This window comes from Natrix helvetica (genome assembly GCF_964273705.1).
Source record: "Natrix helvetica genome assembly, chromosome: 1".
Classification (NCBI taxonomy): Eukaryota; Metazoa; Chordata; class Lepidosauria; order Squamata; family Natricidae; genus Natrix; species Natrix helvetica.
This window is the reverse complement of record NC_138548.1, coordinates 30,028,183-30,047,751: the sequence shown is the minus strand read 5'-3', so window position 1 is coordinate 30,047,751 and position 19,569 is coordinate 30,028,183. Positions and strand designations below refer to the sequence as shown.

At 42.8% G+C, this 19,569-nt stretch overlaps 1 protein-coding gene across 7 annotated transcripts in view; it reads right to left on the bottom strand.

The window, feature by feature from the left end:
• The window catches only part of SLC35F4 (solute carrier family 35 member F4), a 185,415-nt gene that overhangs the window by 1,101 nt on the left and 164,745 nt on the right, over positions 1-19,569 (bottom strand). For 6 of the 7 annotated variants that reach the window (XM_081933901.1, XM_081933904.1, XM_081933902.1 and 3 more), the window contains 4 exons: positions 18,057-18,276; positions 11,373-11,498; positions 1,282-1,474; positions 546-635 (listed from right to left, as the gene is read on the bottom strand). In XM_081933901.1, coding sequence (XP_081790027.1) covers positions 546-635; positions 1,282-1,474; positions 11,373-11,498; positions 18,057-18,276 — 629 coding nt within the window. The remainder of the gene's footprint in view (positions 1-545; positions 636-1,281; positions 1,475-11,372; positions 11,499-18,056; positions 18,277-19,569) is intronic. The other variant, XM_081933907.1, reaches the window with a different exon arrangement.

Genomic DNA, 19,569 nt, shown 5'->3' with positions numbered 1-19,569 from the left:
ATAAGCATCCTGGTTTCTTGGAGCTTCAGTGTATGAAGATCAGGAGACAGTTTAATAGCTAAGCAGGCTATGAAAATCAGTTTGGCTGAGGAGCAGGCAAAACACATCTCAGTCAGGGCCTAACTAAGGTGATGAGAGGCTGTTACATCTTCCAAGAACTTTAGAGGCTAATGGGCCATGGATCAAAGTCAAAGAAGCACACAGGCAAATGTTTTTTTATGTAGTGCTTGGAAGTAATTAGTTAAAGCTCGATTTCTGTCTCCACTAGAATTTGCATATATGCTGAAGAGGTGTATAGTATCTAGTTAAATTCACTCTTAGCATCTCTCAGAATGTTCTCTGCTTGTCCTGATTAATCTAGCATCCTTTTGCACTAGGATGGCAATCCCTTCTCTGTGCTATTCCTTGAAAAATTTTTATGAAGAATCTGGTGTTTCCTCTATAGAAGTACTGGAGATCTATTCCAGCAGTACAGAAGAAAATAATAAAATCAATTTATCACTATACTTTTTAAAAAAAACCCCATTGCCATCCATCATTTGTACCTGCATTGCCAGGAACACTGAGTACTGTCCCAATAGATATTAAGATTGGATATGTAAGCACAACACCAACGTTCACCAAAATGTTGAAAGCTATGAAAGAAAAAAGAAAAGGAGAAAGTGAAGACGTATCTCACACAATAACTAGATTTCAACCTGAAAAATTGAAATTTACTCATTTAAATCCCAATAAACTTATCTAAACCATCCTCTTGTTTACCCAGCATCTGATCGTCCGGTGTATGTATGTATATGTGTGTGTATGTATTATGAAATGCTGAATTACACAATACTACTAAATTTGTAACTTCTAAGTTAAAAAGTGGCATTTTAGTACTAAACAAGTTAGCACTAAACAGGAGAAACTGTTGATTGGAGGTGGTTGGTGCACTAACAGAGATGGCAACCCATCTCTCCCCCTCCAAACCCTTGTTTTTTAATTTCTTTTAATTTTTCTAATTTTAATCTCTCTCCCCCCCCTCTCTCTCTGGGTATACCACTCAGAGGCATCTTAAATCATGAGATGGGCAGCAAATACATTTGATAAATAAATAAACTTTCCTCCTCTAAGGATTCTCTTCTATCTAAAAAGATGTCCAGAAATGTATGAAGCTGCATAATGAAAAGGCCAGATTTTCTTATAAACTGACAAAGAGTAAACCAAAATGATCCAAAGATTCTGCTGCAAGTAAAGTTGAAAGAAGCACTGGGATACGGAAACGTTTGCGCAGACACGTACCCAGCCAGAGGCCTGCAATTCCACACAGAAAGCCCCATGGCACAGCTGAAAAAGGTGACCAGTATTCCACTTTGGTAAAGTACAAGATGATGGGAGTGATGGAAATGAAAATCAAGTTGAAGAAGCCAAGGGTAGAGATGAAGTGAGCAGCTTCACCGAAGTTGGCAGTTCCAAGAAACATCTTAAACAAAACCTAAAAAGAAAGGAAAACAATTGAGCATACCATGAAGTGTCTATGGGGATTGTCATCCACGTGAGAATCTCTGGAGATCAGTCATCCAGGTCATAGTTGTCCCAAAGGTGCTGTCAAGCCAGCCTCCCTCAGCAACCAAGAAAGAAACCACTTAACACCATTTTGCAGAATTAAGAATACTTTTACTGGTTATAAAAAGATAGCAGCTAAGCAAAGCAAGATCTGAGGCAAAAGCGCGCGAAATCATACATATCAATATGTGACCAAACCCCCTCCCCCTGGTAACCCTCATCCAGTGTCCAATCTGCAAATCCCTCAGGTGTCATGTGAGTCCCATCTTCAAGGAGCATCATCAGGTTGGTATGCAGGACGGTTGGCCTTGACTGACACCAAGCACTAATCTCCAGCATGCGCAGTAGACGGTGAGACCAAAACTCCCTTTTTATAATCTCTCCTGTACTTAAACTTCCCCTCCCAAATACCAGGGCTCCCCTCTCCCCGTTTCAATGGCAGCCGAAAGCAAATAGCGAAACAGAGGCTGACAGGTGCTTTTTCAAGAGGCAACTGTTTTTCTTCTTCTTTCTCTTGAAAAAGCACTCTTGGGACAATGCAATGAAGTATATGCAGAAATGGCCTCCGTGGAATCAAATGGTAGGGATCCATTGTTGGAAAGTCCATTTTGACTAAGACTTTCTGTGTCTCTCTGGATTGTTTGGGTTTACAAAAACCGATCTTCAGATTCATCTTTGGCCCTACACTTTCACACTTGTTTCCACAATCACTGGTTCTTAGGGAGTTAAGAAAAGTGTATGCTGTCAGACCTGGAAGCCATCTTTTACATTGGGCCTTCAGGCCTGCCACATTTTCTACTGTGGGAAAATGGGAGGGGGGATTATATAGAGCATATGTGATGCATAGTCAAAATAACTTTCTTTTCTCATAGAGTCAAGGACACCTTGCCCTGCAGCTGTGATGATGTGACTGGGAGGCATCTCCAGTTTTGGATGGTGCCTGATTGGATCATGTGATGGACGTGTGGGTGCTGGGCAGGGGTTTGAACTTTCTTTTGGGTGGGGAAAACCTGGAAACTTTCAGATTTGGGTTTTCCCAGATGTACCAATATGACATCTCTAATAAAATGGAACTTTGAGGAAACTTAAGCCTCGGAGTCTTCTTTCGTTTGGGGTGTTACTTGAATCCCTGACATATGCTTAGGTATGTCATTCTGAAGTCCAGGGTTCACAGATCGCTTGCCTGAGACAAAGACAAGATAAAAGTAACTGAATTACTTTTATCATCTACAACCTGACACCAAAGACTTTGCCAGCTTGGAGTTATTGAAGATGTAGTCCAATCCACCTTGAAAACCCAGCAAAGGTCAGCTAAAGAATTAGGTGGCATGCACATAATAATTCCAAAACAATGTTTTCTCCAACCACCTCGACTTGAAGTGAGTTGTTCTCATTATAACTGGTCACTGGAGTAATTAAATCTTTAGTATATCAATTAAATATGCTTATATACAGTATAGCCTCTAGTTTGGGCCTCAGGGTTGGCAACAGCCATGAGCGTTTCTTATGCAGTTTATTCAGTTGGTGATGGACCTACTGAAATGTGATCAACACTTGCTGCTGCATTATTTATATTTACATCCTTCTCTCTCTAAGAGGGCTGAAGGTTTGATTTGATGCATTATCTTTCCTGATGCACTCTGGGCTATGTGCAAAAGGGACATACATACAATTTGTCCGAAGAGCAGGATTCTGGCAACTGTTATTTATAGCTTGCTAATCTCAATGATTGCTCACTGCCCAGTGCTTTTCATGAGCTGCCTCTGAAAAGCCTTCTGAATTTTCAAATGGTTATAAGATTGTGGCAGGGCTGTCGAGTCCTTGGTGTTCTCTGATCATTTGTGGACATTTTATTACCAGACCAGGTACTAGTGCTAAAAGGGAGTAGGGTTTGTTCTCTGTTTATATTCAAGAGCTTACCCTGCCAGTGTTCGTGGGAGTGTCGTTTTCTACTGGGTAGTTCCTTGATTAGAGTACAGGTAGCCCTGAACCATTGAGACAAGGGACGGGGTGGCTCAGTGGCTAAGATGCTGAGCTTGTTGATCAGAATGGTCGGCAGTTTGGTGGTTCGAATCCCTAGTGCCACATAACTGAGTGAGCTCCCATTACTTGTCCCAGCTTCTGCCAACCTAGCAGTTCGAAAGCATGTAAAAATGCAAGTAGGAAAATAGAGACCACCTTTGGTGGGAAGGTAACAGAGTTCCATGCGCTTTCAGCATTTAGTCATGCCGGCCACATGACCATGGAGACATCTTCGGACAGTGCTGGCTCTTTGGCTTTGAAATGGAGATGAGCACCACCCCCTAAAGTCGGGAATGACTAGTACATAGGTGCAAGGGGAACCTTTACCTTTACCTTTACCTTTAGCCCTCGATTTATGACCATAGAAAGAAAGTAAAGAAACATCTACAAGCAAACAACCAAACTTAGAGGGCATCTAGGACTCCATAGTTCAATCCTGAGCCACATACATTCTCATCTACTGATATTGTGATAGGAGTTAGAACAGGAAATCATTGGAAGCCACAATCAAATCTGAATTAACTACCTTTTCTCCTTCAGGAAATATTTTACATTTTTATTGACTTTTAGATAGCTTACATACAATACAATACAATAGTAGAGTTGGAAGGGACCTTGGAGGTCTTCTAGTCCAATCCCCTGCCTAGGCAGGAAACCCTATACCGTTTCAGACAAATAGCTATCCAACATCTTCTTAAAGACTTCCAGTGTTGGGGCATTCACAACTTCTGGAGGCAAGCTGTTCCACTGATTAATTGTTCTCACTGTCAGGAAATTTCTCCTCAGTTCTAAGTTGCTTCTCTCCTTGATTAGTTTCCACCCATTGCTTCTTGTTCTACCCTCAGGTGCTTTGGAGAATAGTTTGACTCCCTCTTCTTTGTGGCAACCTCTGAGATATTGGAATAATGCTATCATGTCTCCCCTAGTCCTTCTTTCTCTTAAGCTAAACATACCCAGTTCCTGCAACCGTTCTTCATATGTTTTAGTCTCCAGTCCCCTAATCATCTTTGTTGCTCTTCTCTGCACTCTTTCTAGAGTCTCCACATCTTTTTTACATCGTGGCGACCAGAACTGAATGCAGTATTCCAAGTGTGGCCTTACCAAGGCATTATAAAGTGGTATTAACACTTCACGTGATCTTGATTCTATCCCTCTGTTGATGCAGCCTAGAACTGTGTTGGCTTTTTTGGCAGCTGCTGCACACTGCTGGCTCATATTTAAATGGTTGTCCACTAGGACTCCAAGATCCCTTTCACAGTTACTACTACTGAGTAAGGTATCACCTATACTGTACCTGTGCATTCCGTTTTTGTTGCCTAAATGTAGAACCTTGCTCTTTTCACCATTGAATTTCATTTTATTAGATAGTGCCCAATGTTCAAGTTTGTCAAGATCCTTCTGTATCTTAAGCCTATCTTCTGGAGTGTTGGCTATTCCTGCCAGCTTGGTATCATCTGCAAATTTGATGAGTTCCCCATTTATTCCCTCATCCAAATCATTGATGAAGATGTTGAAGAGTACTGGGCCTAAAACAGAGCCTTGGGGTACTCCACTGCATACTTCCCTCCATGTAGATGCAGTTCCATTGAGAACTACACGTTGAGTGCGGTTGGTCAGCCAGTTACCAATCCATCTGGTGGTGATGCTGTCTAACCCACATTCTTCTACTTTATCTAGTAGTAGGTTATGGTCTACCTTATCAAAAGCCTTACTGAAGTCCAAGTAAACTATATCAACGGCATTCCTCTGGTCCACTAATTTTGTCACATTATCAAAGAATGCAATAAGATTAGTCTGGCATGATCTGTTTTTGACAAATCCAAGATATTACTGCTTTCAAATACATTCCTGATTCCTGCAATGTTTTGAGGCAGTCATTTGTTTCATATATTTGTTTTCAATGAATTAATTGGCTGTGCATTTGCTTTTTATTTACAATTTTAAAATCAATGACAAATCAATTAGTATAACCCGGTAGAAAAGCAGTATGGAAATTATTTGTCACTATTTGGGCCATGATGTAAAACAGTTGGGACCACTACATCACAAATTTTTATTTGGTGAAGGGAATTTTTTTCCTCTTTCTTTTAAGAGAACAATTTTAGAGTTTATAATTCAAGTTTTGTGTATGCACTGGTTTGAATTGGCAGAAAACTATAATGTCAATTTTGGACAGTTGTTCCCTGAAATCAAATGAGTTTCTGAGGAGCACAAGAATGGAGCTGAACTTCTGGGAGGAGGAGCCAATGTTGCGACGAGACGACGTGAGATCTCAATGCTCTGAGATCGCCGTCAATACTTTTGCCGCTGGGTGGTCCAAACGGATCTAAACCGTCCCGCAGAAATGGTGAACAGGAAGAATACATCTTGCTGATCTCAGGGACATCGCAAAGTCCCTGATTGATCCAAGAGAAGTTCTTCAAGCCGACGACAAAAAATCCAGCCATTAGGCTGATGAAGTCGGGGCGGCTCCAAAATGGAAGTATACGGAAAGAGAAAGTGTTTCCAGCTTGTGAGGAATTTTTACCATTTTAAAAGAGACTGCCTATAAAAAACTTTAAATTAATTTGAATTGGAGAACAGAAGAAATAAGTGGCGGAATTAAGTTTGGAATGGTTTTGGACAGCATACAGATGTCCCTTTGAAGTATATCCTTAACCAGAGAAAAGTGAAAATAAAACTTTATTGTGAATCTATGCTTAATCTTGTAAAAACCTTCCAAGCCAGAGCAGCAGTGTTTGTTAGCTGGAGATAATGGCACAATTTCAACAGCAGAAGTAAGTCTGCAAAAGATATTCTCAGAAATACAGAAATTATCAAACACATATGAGAGGATAGAGAAGAAGTTGGAAGAGCATCTAACAGCAAAATATGATGAAGAAGTTGGAGATGTTTATCAAGTGGAAAAAGTGGTGGTTAAAATCCTAAAAATCGAAGAGGAAAATGAATATAAAGAAATTAAATTTGCTGATATTTATGGTGATTAGTTTGTCTCTGAAAATGGAAAGAGTGGAATACTGAAAGAGGAATTAAATGGAAGGGAAATCTACCCCAGACGGCAAGATACAGAAGAAGAAAAAACAAAATAATTTATGGATTTAAAGAGAGAAATTTTATTAGCAATATCATTGATAACACTACCGACAATCAAACTTAAGTTGATTAACGAAACAGAAGAAGGGCATCAAAATTACATGAGAGATTTTATAAGCAAGGAGTTGCTAAGAGGAGTCCATACAAAGTTGATTAAGGAGATTATTAGAGACACCACAAATGGCAGAAGATATGAGACTGTTTTGCTACTGGAAAGATACAGGTTGATAAATGGAAGAGTATAATTTAAAACTAGTTAAACTTAGTGAAATTTAGTGACAATATATATAATTAAATAAATAATTGATAATGATAATAATGTATACAATGTGTAGTGTTATGATAATTAATAATTGAATATGAATATTGAATGGTACCCATGAAAGGAAGATTAGAAATCCTTTTGGATTATATATAATAATAATAAATAAATTTTATTTGATTAGCCGCAACCCTCTCCCGAAGGACTCGGGGCGGCGTACAATCAAAAGGATAAAATACACATAGGACACACATACATACGAAAAAACAAGGACAATTACATTTGTGCATGAAGGAGAGTAGACTTGTAAGTGAAGGACAATAAACACAGCTAAAAACACAATTAAAACACAGTTTAAAATCCCCTTAAATAAAATTGCTAAATTAAAAACCCCTCAGGAGCGTAACGAAGTTATGGTTGAGCCAGGCCAGATATTTGAAAAAGGTGGGTCTTGAGCTTAACACGGAAGGAGCGGAGGTCTGTAGTGGTCCTAATATCCGGGGGGAGGTCATTCCACAGGGCTGGGCCCGCCACAGAGAAGGCTCTGCTCCTAGGCGCCGCCCCATGGCATTGTCTAGTGGACGGCACCTGGAGAAGTCCCTCTCTGTGGGAGCGAATAGGTCGTAGGGATGTGTGGGGCAGAATACGGTCCCGCAGGTAACTAGGTCCTGAGCCATGGAGCGCTTTAAAGATCGTAATCAAAACCTTGAAACGCACTCGATAGACCACAGGAAGCCAGTGCAGCTCGCGCAGGTGTGGTGTCACATGGGAGTACCTGGTGCTCCCCATAATCACCCGCGCGGCCGCATTCTGGACCAACTGTAGTCTCCGAGTGCATTTCAAGGGAAGCCCCATGTAGAGAGCGTTGCAGTAGTCCAGGCGAGACGTCACCAGCGCATGGGTGACTGTGCGTAGGGCGTCCCGGTCCAATAGGGGGCGCAATTGGCGCACCAGGCGAACCTGATGGAACGCCCCCCTGGCCACGGCTGTCACATGTTCATCCATGGACAGCCTGGCATCCAGGAGGACGCCCAAATTGCGCGCCCGCTCCACGGGGGCGAGTTGAATGCCCCCAATGGCCAGAGATGGAATTATCTGGTTGAACCGGGGAGCCGGAACCCACAGCCACTCCGTCTTGGAAGGGTTGAGCCTGAGTCGGTTGTCATCCATCCAGACCCGTACGGCTTCCACACACCGGGACATCACTTCGACGGCCTCGTTGGGGTGGTTCGGGGTGGAAATGTACAGCTGAGTATCATCAGCGTACAGATGGTATCCCACCCCAAAACCACGGATGATCTCACCCAGCGGCTTCATGTATGTGTTGAACAGGAGTGGCGAGAGGACCGACCCCTGTGGCACCCCACAGATAAGGGGGCTTAGGGTCGACCTCTGCTCTCCTGCCAACACACGTTGCGTCCTGCCGGAGAGGTAGGAGCCGAACCACCGCAAGATGGTGCCCCGGATCCCCAACCCCTCCAGTCGGTGCAACAGGATACCATGGTCGATGGTATCAAAAGCCGCCGAGAGGTCTAATAGGACCAGGATAGAGGAACAGCCCCTATCTCTGGCCCTCCAGAGATCATCCACCAACGCGACCAAGGCCGTCTCTGTGCTGTGCCCAGGGCGAAAGCCGGACTGGCGCGGGTCTAGATAATCATTCTCCTCCAGATGTCGTGGAAACTGAGAAACCACCACACTCTCCACAACCTTCGCCAAAAAGGGAAGGTTGGAGACAGGACGATAATTGACCAGCTCCATAGGGTCCAGGGAAGGCTTCTTGAGCAAGGGTCTCACCACCGCCTCTTTCAAGGCGGCCGGGAGAGACCCCTCACCCAACGAAGCGTTCACTAGGTCCAGGAGCCAGTCGCGTGTAACCTCCCAGGATGCCAGTACAAGCCAGGAGGGACACGGGTCCAGTAAACATGTGGTAGGTCGCAGTCGCCCACGCAATCTGTCCAAATCCTCGATGACAACCAAGTCAAACTCCTCCCAAAAAGGTTTCTCAAGACTCGCCACTGGCGTCTCGACTGGGCCACTGAAGGGGACCCAATCCTTCCGGATTTGAGCGACTTTATCCTGCAGATATTTCCCAAACTCCTCTGCCCTGCCCTGTAAAGGGGCCTCCCGTGGCCTCTGAAACAGAAGAGAGCGGGACACCCGAAACAGGGCGGCAGGGCGGTTCTCTGCGGATGCAATGAGAGCGGCACAATATTGACGTTTGGCCGTTCTCAATGCCACTAGGTACGTCCTTAAATGGGCTCGTACCTGTGCTCGGTCAAGTTCGGATCGGGAGGATCTCCAACGACTCTCTAGGCATCTCTTGCGGCGCTTCATCACCCTTAGCTCCTCAGTAAACCAAGGGGCCAGGGTGGATCGTTGCCGCCGGAGAGGCCGCAAAGGCGCCACCCGGTTCAAGGCCCCGGTAGTCGCATTATTCCACGCGGCCACCAGGTCCTCTACCTGAGGGCGGGTCAGGGCTGCAGGAGGTGGCCCAAGCTCCGTCTGGAACCTGTCTGGTTCCATCAAGCCCCTGGGGCGGAACCATCTAGTGTTCTCCGGTTCCGCCTCCCCGCAGCGAGGAGTAGCACCAGGGAAGTCAAGACGGAGGAGTGAGTGATCTGACCATGACAGAGGAGTGATGGTTAAATTCACTCCTCCCAGATCACTCAACCACTGGCGAGAGACAAAAACAAGGTCCAAGGTGTGACCTCCCTCGTGTGTCGGGCCCTGAATCATTTGAGTCAGGTCCATGGCTATCATGGAAGCCATGAACTCCCGAGCCCCCTCTGATGCTTCTCCCACCGACGGCAGGTTAAAATCCCCCATCACTAAAAGTTTGGGGGTCTCAACCGCCACCGATGAGATCAGCTCGAGGAGCTCAGGCAGGGTCGCTGATGTATGGCGGGGAGCCAGGTATACTATCAGCAAACCCATCTGCCTCCTAGGGCCCCATTTCACAACCAGGGATTCACATCCGGACGTCTGTAGCACAGTGGACTCCCTCGGCTCTAAATCCTCCCGGATAATCACTGCTACCCCACCGCCCCTTCCCCGGGCCCGGGGCTGGTGAAATGCTTGGTAACCTGGTGGGCACATTTCCACGAGGGGTAACCCTCCCTCGTGGCCCAACCAGGTTTCCGTTATTCCCGCGAGGTCCGGCTCCCCCTCCAAAATCAGATCGTGAATGAGGGGGGCCTTATTGACAACGGACCTCGCATTGCATAACAACAGCCTCAGGCCCTGGGCCTGCAGATCCTGACCACCTAGAACGCGGGGGTTGGTACAAGCGACCGGGTGTAACCAGCACCCACGGTCTCCCAACCGACTACGGGTTGTTAATCTGTCCTCGTATCTGCCCCTCCCTACGACTGTTGGGATCAAGAAGCCCTGTATAGGAATGATATCCTATAAAGGTTAATAGAAAAGAACTAAGTTAGATACAGTTAAGTCTTGATTATTAGGGGGGAAATGTTATGATACAGGATATAGTTAAATAAAGGAGGGATAATGATAACAATGTATATATAGGTATGGGTACAACATAAGGAAACTGGATGTAAATTGTAAGCAGTGATTTGGAAAGGAGGATTAGAAAATTTTGTTATTAAATATTATGGATGTTTAGCTAGAATAGGACATAAGGATTCGGTGTTATTGGAGGATTTTAGAAATAGTAAATGAAATGCCAGTATGTGGTTATGTATTAAATCTTGGTATATTTTATGATGAAGGACGTTTAAACAATTATAGTCAAATGAAAATGGAGGTATGATGATGGTAACATGTATAAATATCTGAGTTAAAATACTTGAGTTAATATGAATTATGTTTGTTGACTATGGAAGAGATGCCTTTTTGTAACCAACTGATACACTTTCTACAGTATGTAAAGAAGGATGTGTTGTGTTTGTTTTGAATATTAAAAAATAAGAATGGAGCTGAACTTCTACAGACTGAGTTAACTCACCTTTATTTTAGAAGAAATTCTGATTTAAACTAAAATATAATTGGAGAGATTAGTAAAACATAGAATCATTAAGAAATCCCAAGATCTCCTGGGGAATCTCAGCAGAGTGACAGACAGATCATTCCTCAAAGGATGATCTCCCCACTTTCAGTGAAAATATCATCCTTAGCTTTCAACATTTTCTTTTGCTTGTGTGTCACAGTTGAATGTCATAAAATGCTGGCATATAAAATAAGAGGCAACTCATGGATGCTAATCTTGCTGTTGTGGAATAATAGAGATTTCATTTAAGACTTGATAAAGGGAACCTAAACCAAATCCTTGGAGGCCACCATGTAATTACCTAGCTGCAACTTTCTTCCAGTGCACATTGCTCAAAATGTGAATTAAGCAACCGCGAGCCTTGTTTTAAACCCACCTTTCTTTGTTTGTCTATGCATTCGTTTAAAGAGGGTGAAAACGGTAAGAAAAATGACCTACCTTATATAGCGCAGAGGTCGAAGCAGATCCAACTGCATATGCAACACCAATAATTGAATCGCCATGGAAACCATCTGCATAGGCCATCATAACAATTCCAGTAATGGCCATTATTGCGGCAACTATCTGTGCAATCCAAAAGGAAAGACATGTAGAAATGGGTTTATTATCTGGAAAGAACCATGATAAGATGAGTGTTGCACGTGAGAGATATTAAAATGACATGGAATGGGAACATAACACGACAACAGCCGTGCAGGTTATGTACCTCCCAGAGAGAGACTGTACAATAACCTTGTTCTCTTTTCTTGAAAATCAAAAGGATTATTTCCTAGATTACTTTAGACTGAAGCCCATTCAGGCAGAATTGCTTCAAGATCAGATTAGTTTGTTTCACAGGTTGACAGCCATAAACCTAGCTCGGCCACTGTTGTGTAGTCAGAGAAATTATAGCTCTAGGGAGTAAGATTCAAAACACGAAACAGGCAGGTTCATTCATCAGCAAAATGCAACAGTGGAATAAACTTCAGCTTGTTTCTCGTGGTGAGTACAAGCAGACTGAAAAAAAATACCAAATTCTAATGGTTCTACCCTGTTTCCCAGAAAATAAGACCTCCCTGGATAATAAGCCCAATCGGGCTTTTAGTGCATGCACTAAAGTAAGCCCTTCCCCCAAAATAAGCCCTCCCCTAAAATACTTAAAATTATACGCAGCTGGTCCCCGCCATTTCCTGGGGGGAAGGGAGGAACATGCACCACGCATGCCACATGCACTTTCCATCCACGCGGAATGGCCTCACGGAGGCCACTCCCGAAAACCCTAGCTACTACTCCCCTTCTCTTAGTGGCGGCCACAAAAAGAGCAGCAGGCCCAGCAATGCTAAGGCTGCCAGGAGTGTCCCAGAAACAGAGACAGAACTTCCTGCCCTCTCTGGATCAGCTGATGTGCGGGCGACGGGCTGAGGTTAAGGGGTCTCCTACACCTCAAAAATAATAAGACCTCCCCCAAAATAAGGCCAAGCGCTTATTTCGGGGGTCAAAAGAAAATAAGACCCTGTCTTATTTTGGGGGAATCATGGTAGTGTTATGTTAAATGACTTTTCCCCAGTCTGGTGCCTCCTAATATTTTGGGACAGTCTTTCTCAACCTTGGCAACTTTAGGATGTATGGATTTCAACTCCCAGAATTCCCCAGCCATTATTGTTGGCTGGGAAATTCTGGGAGTTGAAATCCACACATCTTAAAGTTGCTAAGGTTGAGAAACACTCCTAGAATTCTGAACATTATCTGCGTAGGCTGAGAATTCTGGGATTTGTCATCTGGAGAAATGTTCAGATTGGGAAAGCCTGCATGAAACCACCATTTAATAGTATACGAGTGACCAAACTTCAGCTAATTGTGCCACTGGTGATGTTACTACTTAGATAATGCAACATCTGCAAGCAAGTAACCCAACTCAGAGAGCATCAAGAACTCCACAGCCAATTCTATTTCCTCAACTCAATGTGTTTATAGCACGGAGCCGTGGTGGAGCAGTGGTTAGAATGCAGCACTGCCAGGAGTTCAATCCTGACTGGCTCAAGGTTGACTCAGCTTTCCATCCTTCCGATGTAAAATGGTAAAATGAGGACTCAGATTTTTGGGGGCAATATGCTGACTCTGTAAACCACTGAGAGATGCCTGTAAAGCATTATGAAGCAGGATATAAGTCTTAGTGCTATTGGTTACATGCAGGGACCCTACAGCACACTGGAGGATGCTAAAATGAATTTGAGTAATTTGTACTGTATACAGTAGCTCAGTATGTGATGAGGATTGAGTTATAATTTTAGCATGTTGTGTGATTCTTAGATGTAGCATATTTATGTGAACAAAGCAACTGTATTCTATTAACCCAGTTTTACAATTCAATATATTCTGTGAATTCACCCAAAGAGTACTGACTAGTTGGTCAAGTTCAATATAAAAGTGCTCAATGTCATTAATTTAAATGCTAACACTCAATTAAACCCAGTAGTGAGGGCAATGGTCTTTAAAACAAAGCTTGGATAAGTTACTGCAGGGAGCTGAAATGGCAGTCTGTCCCTACTTCCCTTTACTGATTCAAGCTCTTATTATCTGTCATCATTTTGTTTCTGGCATAAACCCACAAGGGGGTGGGGGAATCATAAGGAAGGTTTTTAAAAAATCTCTAGAAAACCTCACTTGCCACCTTTATCCCCCCCCCTCTCTCAAAAACACACATATTTTCTCCCAGCTTCTATTCTATAAACTTTTGCTGCATACTGCCTGATACAATGCTTCTGTAATCTCAAAAGTAATACTTTAATACCCCAATTTGGTGTCAAACACTGATCATATCACCTAGGAAATGTTTGGGAATGAAGATATTAGAGCTGTTAGTGCTATTTACCTGCATTTTATCTATCAAACCTATCAGGCACACTTAAATCATTTTTCAGCTTTACAAAAACCTTTGTATTCTGTACAATAGATCACATTTTGGAGGTATTGAAGGGTGTATGAAACAGCTTATGAATGGAGAAGCAAATGTTATTTTCAGTCTTTAAAAGAAAGATCAACTTTAGATACTTGCACACCAGCACTAAAATAAGCTTTAAGAACTGCTATGTATTTTACCTCCCAGCACTAGTTATTAAAATTTATACATCAAATTAGAGTTTGTCTCTACTAATTAATTAACTGCAGGTTTTGTTGATTAATCCACGGATGAAACCAATTCAAGCTTGTCCAATTTACTTTTCTCTTTAATGAACACTCCTATGAATTAGATGAAGGAGATACAGAAATGTAGGATTTGCACTATGAACAGAAGGAATGTATTTCATACGCAGAAGGAACATGTTTTTTTGAATTCTAATAAAAAACAATGGAGCTACTGGGATGAAAGCAAGACCTTTAAGTTTGACTCTCTTCTTCCACAAGCAGATTTCCCTCATACAAAACATGGAATAGATTAAGTTAATAATCCAAACTACAGAGTGTCACATCTAAAGGGCAAGTGAGAAAAATGTTGCACGTTCTTGAAAGCTGCTATGTGTCAGGTGGATTAAGAAATGGAACTAAAACAGTCAGAAATAATTCATTTCAGTGGAGCCCAACAAATTTAAACTGCTGTTTTCAATTTTAAGAAATCCTTGCTGCTACTGTCACCATCCTGGTAAATCATGTTCCGTGAACCTTGAAGCACTTTGTGCCCTACAAATGCTTCAACTCTGAAGAATGCAAAGCATGTTCCTTTCAATGTCAAGTTACAAGTTCTTGTGTAAGAACGTTGGCCTCAATGCTAGCTTATAATTCCCCACCTAGCTAGTTTCCGGAAGGAAATCCATCAAACAGATTGGCAGGTTTATTTTGGAAAGTCCTCTGAGCACAGCCCGTGGGCACTTTCCTGAAAATGGCAAATACTGCCCTTGGTTTGTAATTCATTGTGATGTGGGCTATACAAAGTGGTAGCCTGGGAGGCATGGGTTGACTTCATATAGAAAATTGCCTCTTCGGTTGCTTCTACATGTGAGGAAGTTGAGGCAACTGTCTCATTTTGAAAAGGTGGGTGCATTTATTTATTGACCTTATGAGTTGCCCCGATCACTAAAAAAAGTAATAATGTGTGTCCATAATACTTTTTTTTTTCAAATATGGGGACTTTATGTGTTCATTTAATTGATATTTTTCACATAAACCCCTAAGCACTTCCACTTTTTTATATTTACTGTCCGTCCTAGTCTCTGCAGTTTTCTTGGCAAGATTTTTCAGAAGTGGTTTACCATTGCTCCCCTTGCTAGGACTGCGAGAAAGAATCTGGCCCCTCCCAGCTGGGTTTATGCGTAAGGTGAGGTTTGTAGCCCAGTAGCTACAAACTGTAGCCTTAATCACTATACCAAACTGTCTCTCTTGTCTGCCCAGAAATCAATTAATGGAAGTAGCATAGGTACATTTATTTATTAATTCATTAATTTATATCCTGCTGTTATTATTTTCACAAACATCTCAAGATGGCAAACCTGTCCAACACACCTTCCTCCTCCTTTCCCAACCACCACCCTGTGAAGTGAGTTGGGCTAACAGAGAGTGAGATCTTTCACGGCTAAGATGGGATTTAACTCATAGTCTCTTGCTTTCTAGCCTGATGCCTTATCCACTAGACCCGTGATGGCAAACCTATGGCACAGGTGGCATGCAGAGCCATATTTGCCAGCACGGCAGCCCTTGGCAGCCTTCACCTCCAGATTTTTGGCCTTCCGGGGACCATGGAGGCCGTTTTTGCCCTCCCCAGACTTTAGGAAAGCCTAGAGAGGGTGAAAAACAGGCCCAATGGCCCAACCGGAAGTTTGGGAATGAATTTCTGGTTGGCCCGTTGGGCCTGTTTTTCACCCTCCCCAGGCTCCGGAGGCTTTCCTGAAGCCTGGGGAGGGGAAAAATGGCCCAACAGGCCAACTGGAAGTTCATTCTCAAACTACTGGTTGGGCCGTTGGGCCGTTTTTCACCCTCTCTAGGCTCCGGAAGCTTTCCTGAAGCCTGGGGGGGATGAAAAATGCCCCAACGGGCCAACCAGAAGTTCGTTCTGGAAAAATGATCTAGTAAAAAGAAAAGGCAACCAAAAGAGCGACATGCCAACAAAAACAAATAAAACACCCCCAGGAGAAAAACAAATAAAAGTTTAATTTGTGTGCATTGTTCAATGGACTGCTAAATTGGCCATGCTCACCTAGTAACATGACCTAGCCACGCCCACCCAGTCACATGACCACCTAGCCACACCCACCCAGCTGATCCACCCCCCCAACAGTCTGAGGGACCATGAATTGGCCCCCTGTTTAAAAAGTTTGAGGACCACGATCTAGTGATTAAAGTACCAGGCGAGAAACCAGGAGATTAGAAGTTCTAGTTTCGCTTTAGGCATGAAAGCCAGCTGGGTGACTTTGGGTCAGTCACTCTCAGCCCAACCAACCTCATAGGATTGTTGTGGTGGGGAAAATAAGAGGAGAAAGGAATATCAGGTATGTTCATCACCTTTAGTTATTCATTAAAAAAATGTTTTAAAAAAATGTAACCTAGTTGAAATTCCAACTATTTCTCCAGATTGTGGTGAAGCCAGCTGCCTAAATTCTGTCGCACCGTAGTAGGAACAAGGATGGAGTTTGCAAACAAAGAAAAGAATAAACTGCCATTATTAATCCCTTTCATTCAATTCTATGAAATTAAGTACACAGACTGACATCTGGGGTGCAGATGAAAGAGGGAAAAACTTGCCTTGTCTCTGAGATTAGAAGCCAAGAGCTAATCTATTTCCCACCAGAACAGTATTGCAAATCTACTCTTCTCTTTGTTTCAGATAAGTGAATGGGATTGCTGCTCTTGCGGGAAAAGTAAAATGCTATGTTTGGGAATGCAAGCTGAAAAGTAGTTTCTAAATTTAGAGCATAATTAAAAATAATAAAATTAAGCACCGTTATTCGACATCCTCCTATTATATTGGCAAAGAATAAGAATATGAGATTATACGAGTCTTAATGTTTTCCCGTAATTCTTCTATAATAATGTCTCCCACATGCATTCCAAAGCAAGACACTGCATGGAGTTATGCATTAATTCTTAGTTGATTAATTGCTTGTGGCTGTATTTCACTATCACCATCTGAGGGCAGCATTCAAGAGAACGGAAAATTGAGAATCAGTCATATGAAAAGGTAATCTCATAATGACAGTTTTTCTGGACATGAACTCAAGAAAATCTTGTAGCCACTTCCAAATTCTTCATTGCCCGGAACCATTTCTGCTAATCTTATAATTCCCTCCTATTTATAGTACTCCATGGACACTTAACCAAAAAATGGATAAATCCGACATGCATTTTTTGGAGCAAGTACCCTGTTTCCCTGAAAATAAGACCTCCCCGGATAATAAGCTCAATCGGGTTTTTGAGCGCATGCGCTAAAATAAGCCCTCCCCCAAAATATTGCAACACAGCAGCAGCCATGAGGTGACCACGCTCAGCGCCTCCTGCACCTCAAAAATAATAAGACCTCCCTGAAAATAAGACCAAGTGCTTATTTCGGGCTCAAAAGAAAATAAGGCCCTGTCTTATTTTTGGGAAAACATGGTAGTTGTCTTAGAACTTCAAAGTAAAGTAAAGTTTGAACTTAATGACGGCAGCAAGATTATTGGTGACGCAGTACTGGAAGAGGGAAGAATTGCCTACTTTTCAAGAATGGACGCTAAAGGTAGTAAATCTAGCAGAGATGGCCAAAATTACAGCATATTTGAAGGACCATTCAGATGAGAAATATAAGTTGGAATGGAGAAGAAGGATTGACTATATTCAAAATAAATATTGGACTAAAAAATTTCAATTAGCTTATGAGTGAAGGCACAAGGAATGTTACAATTTACCTAAAGTTAGCTTAACAAAAGGGGAATTAAAGCACAAGAGGAGGTAGGATGTTAAAATCAGTTAGCTTATGTTAGCGTATGATTGTTAAATGTTTATACCCTGTATTTTGCTCTGGGAGGTTGGGGGGAGGGAGGGTTGGAGGGGGGGATCGGGGGTGGAGGGAGGGAAGGAGAAGGGGTAATATTTGTAAAATTTATTAAAACTTTTAATAAAAAAAAGTAAAGTTTGGGCAATGGAAACTATCATTAACAAAAGCTGTCTAGCCATTACCCTGACACCCATGAACCTGTCTTTCAGGACAATCCACGAGAGCAGGAAGACAAAGGCTTTGTTACAACAGAACAGGGCCGAGACGTCTGTGGCGGTCAGCTTCTTCAGAGCCAGCAGGTATAGGTAGTTAGTCAAAGTCCACAAAATAGAAAAGGGAGCGGTTCTTTTAAGAAAGAGTTTCAGCGTCAGACCATCTTCGCCAAAGATCCGACTACATTCCCTAGAAACATAAAAATAAAAAAGATTCCTCATTTAAGGGATACAAATCTCCTCCCAATTTTGCCATTTCACAGCATCATAACTTTAATTTTTTAAGCTTGTTCTTCAGCCATGCTTCAGAATGGCTGGCCAATTATTTTAAATCATGATGACATGCTCACACGTTTTAATAGAATGGCAGGCAAATGGTGCTCTGGGGTAGCCTCTTCTACATCAGAACTTACAATAGAAAGGATATGTTTTTCCCCCCCTGCAAATGTTTAGAACTAGATTAATTTCCAGAGTTTGATCTGAAAGGGCAAAGCATTTATGTATAGAATGTGGTAAAGGTGTTTCCAGCTTGGATCTATAAATATGGCATCAATCATTATTTACTTTTAACAAGCATTTTGCTTGCAGTTATGATCTAAGTGAAAGAGATGGATTCAAGAGGGGATATTAATAGAATTTAAAATAGCGGTATCTGAATAATAACAATTCACATCTAAATATGGAGGCAAACTTGACATTTGATGTAGAGGGTTTCAAATGTGAGAGAAGGATCATGTTCTGTCAGAATTCGGTTAGGCTTACTCCCTAGAAATGTTTTTAGGTTTGCAATCCCATGGATTTTTTTTTTAAATCTGAATTTACAGATTTGACCATAGTATTTCCATGTGGGAGAATGGAAAAAGTAAATAGAATATAGGTCAGTGATGATGAACCTATGGTATGCGTGCCACAGGTGGCACGTGGAGCCATTTGTCAGGGCACGTGAGGCGCTGCCCTGTCAGCTGGCCAGCTAAGTTGGCCAGCTGTCCACCTGCCTCCGGACAGTCCCTGAAGCCTTCAGAGTGCTCAAAATGATCCTCCGAGCAAACTGGAACTTCCGGTTTGCTCGGAGGATCGTTTTGAGCGTTCCGAAGGCTTCAGGGACTGTCTGGAGGCTTCGCTGATGCCTCCGGGGGGCGTCCGGAGGGGTGGGGGAGGCTGTTTTCGCCCTCCCCAGGCTCCTATAAAGCCTCTGGAGCCTGGGGGGGGGGCGAAAAAAGCATGTAAAAATGGGAGGGGGAGTGCCTGTAGTGTGCGCATGTGCACTGGGCATTGCATTATGGGTGCAGCACACCTGCACATGACCCCCCTGCGCTCCCCCCACTTATGGCACGCGAGCCAAAAAAGGTTCGCCATCGCTGATATAGGTAGTCCTCAACTTATAACCATTTGTTTGGCGACTGATTTATAATAGTATTGGAAAATGTGATTTAGGATGGGTCCTTGCACCGCTGCAGCATTCCCATAGTCACATGATCATCTC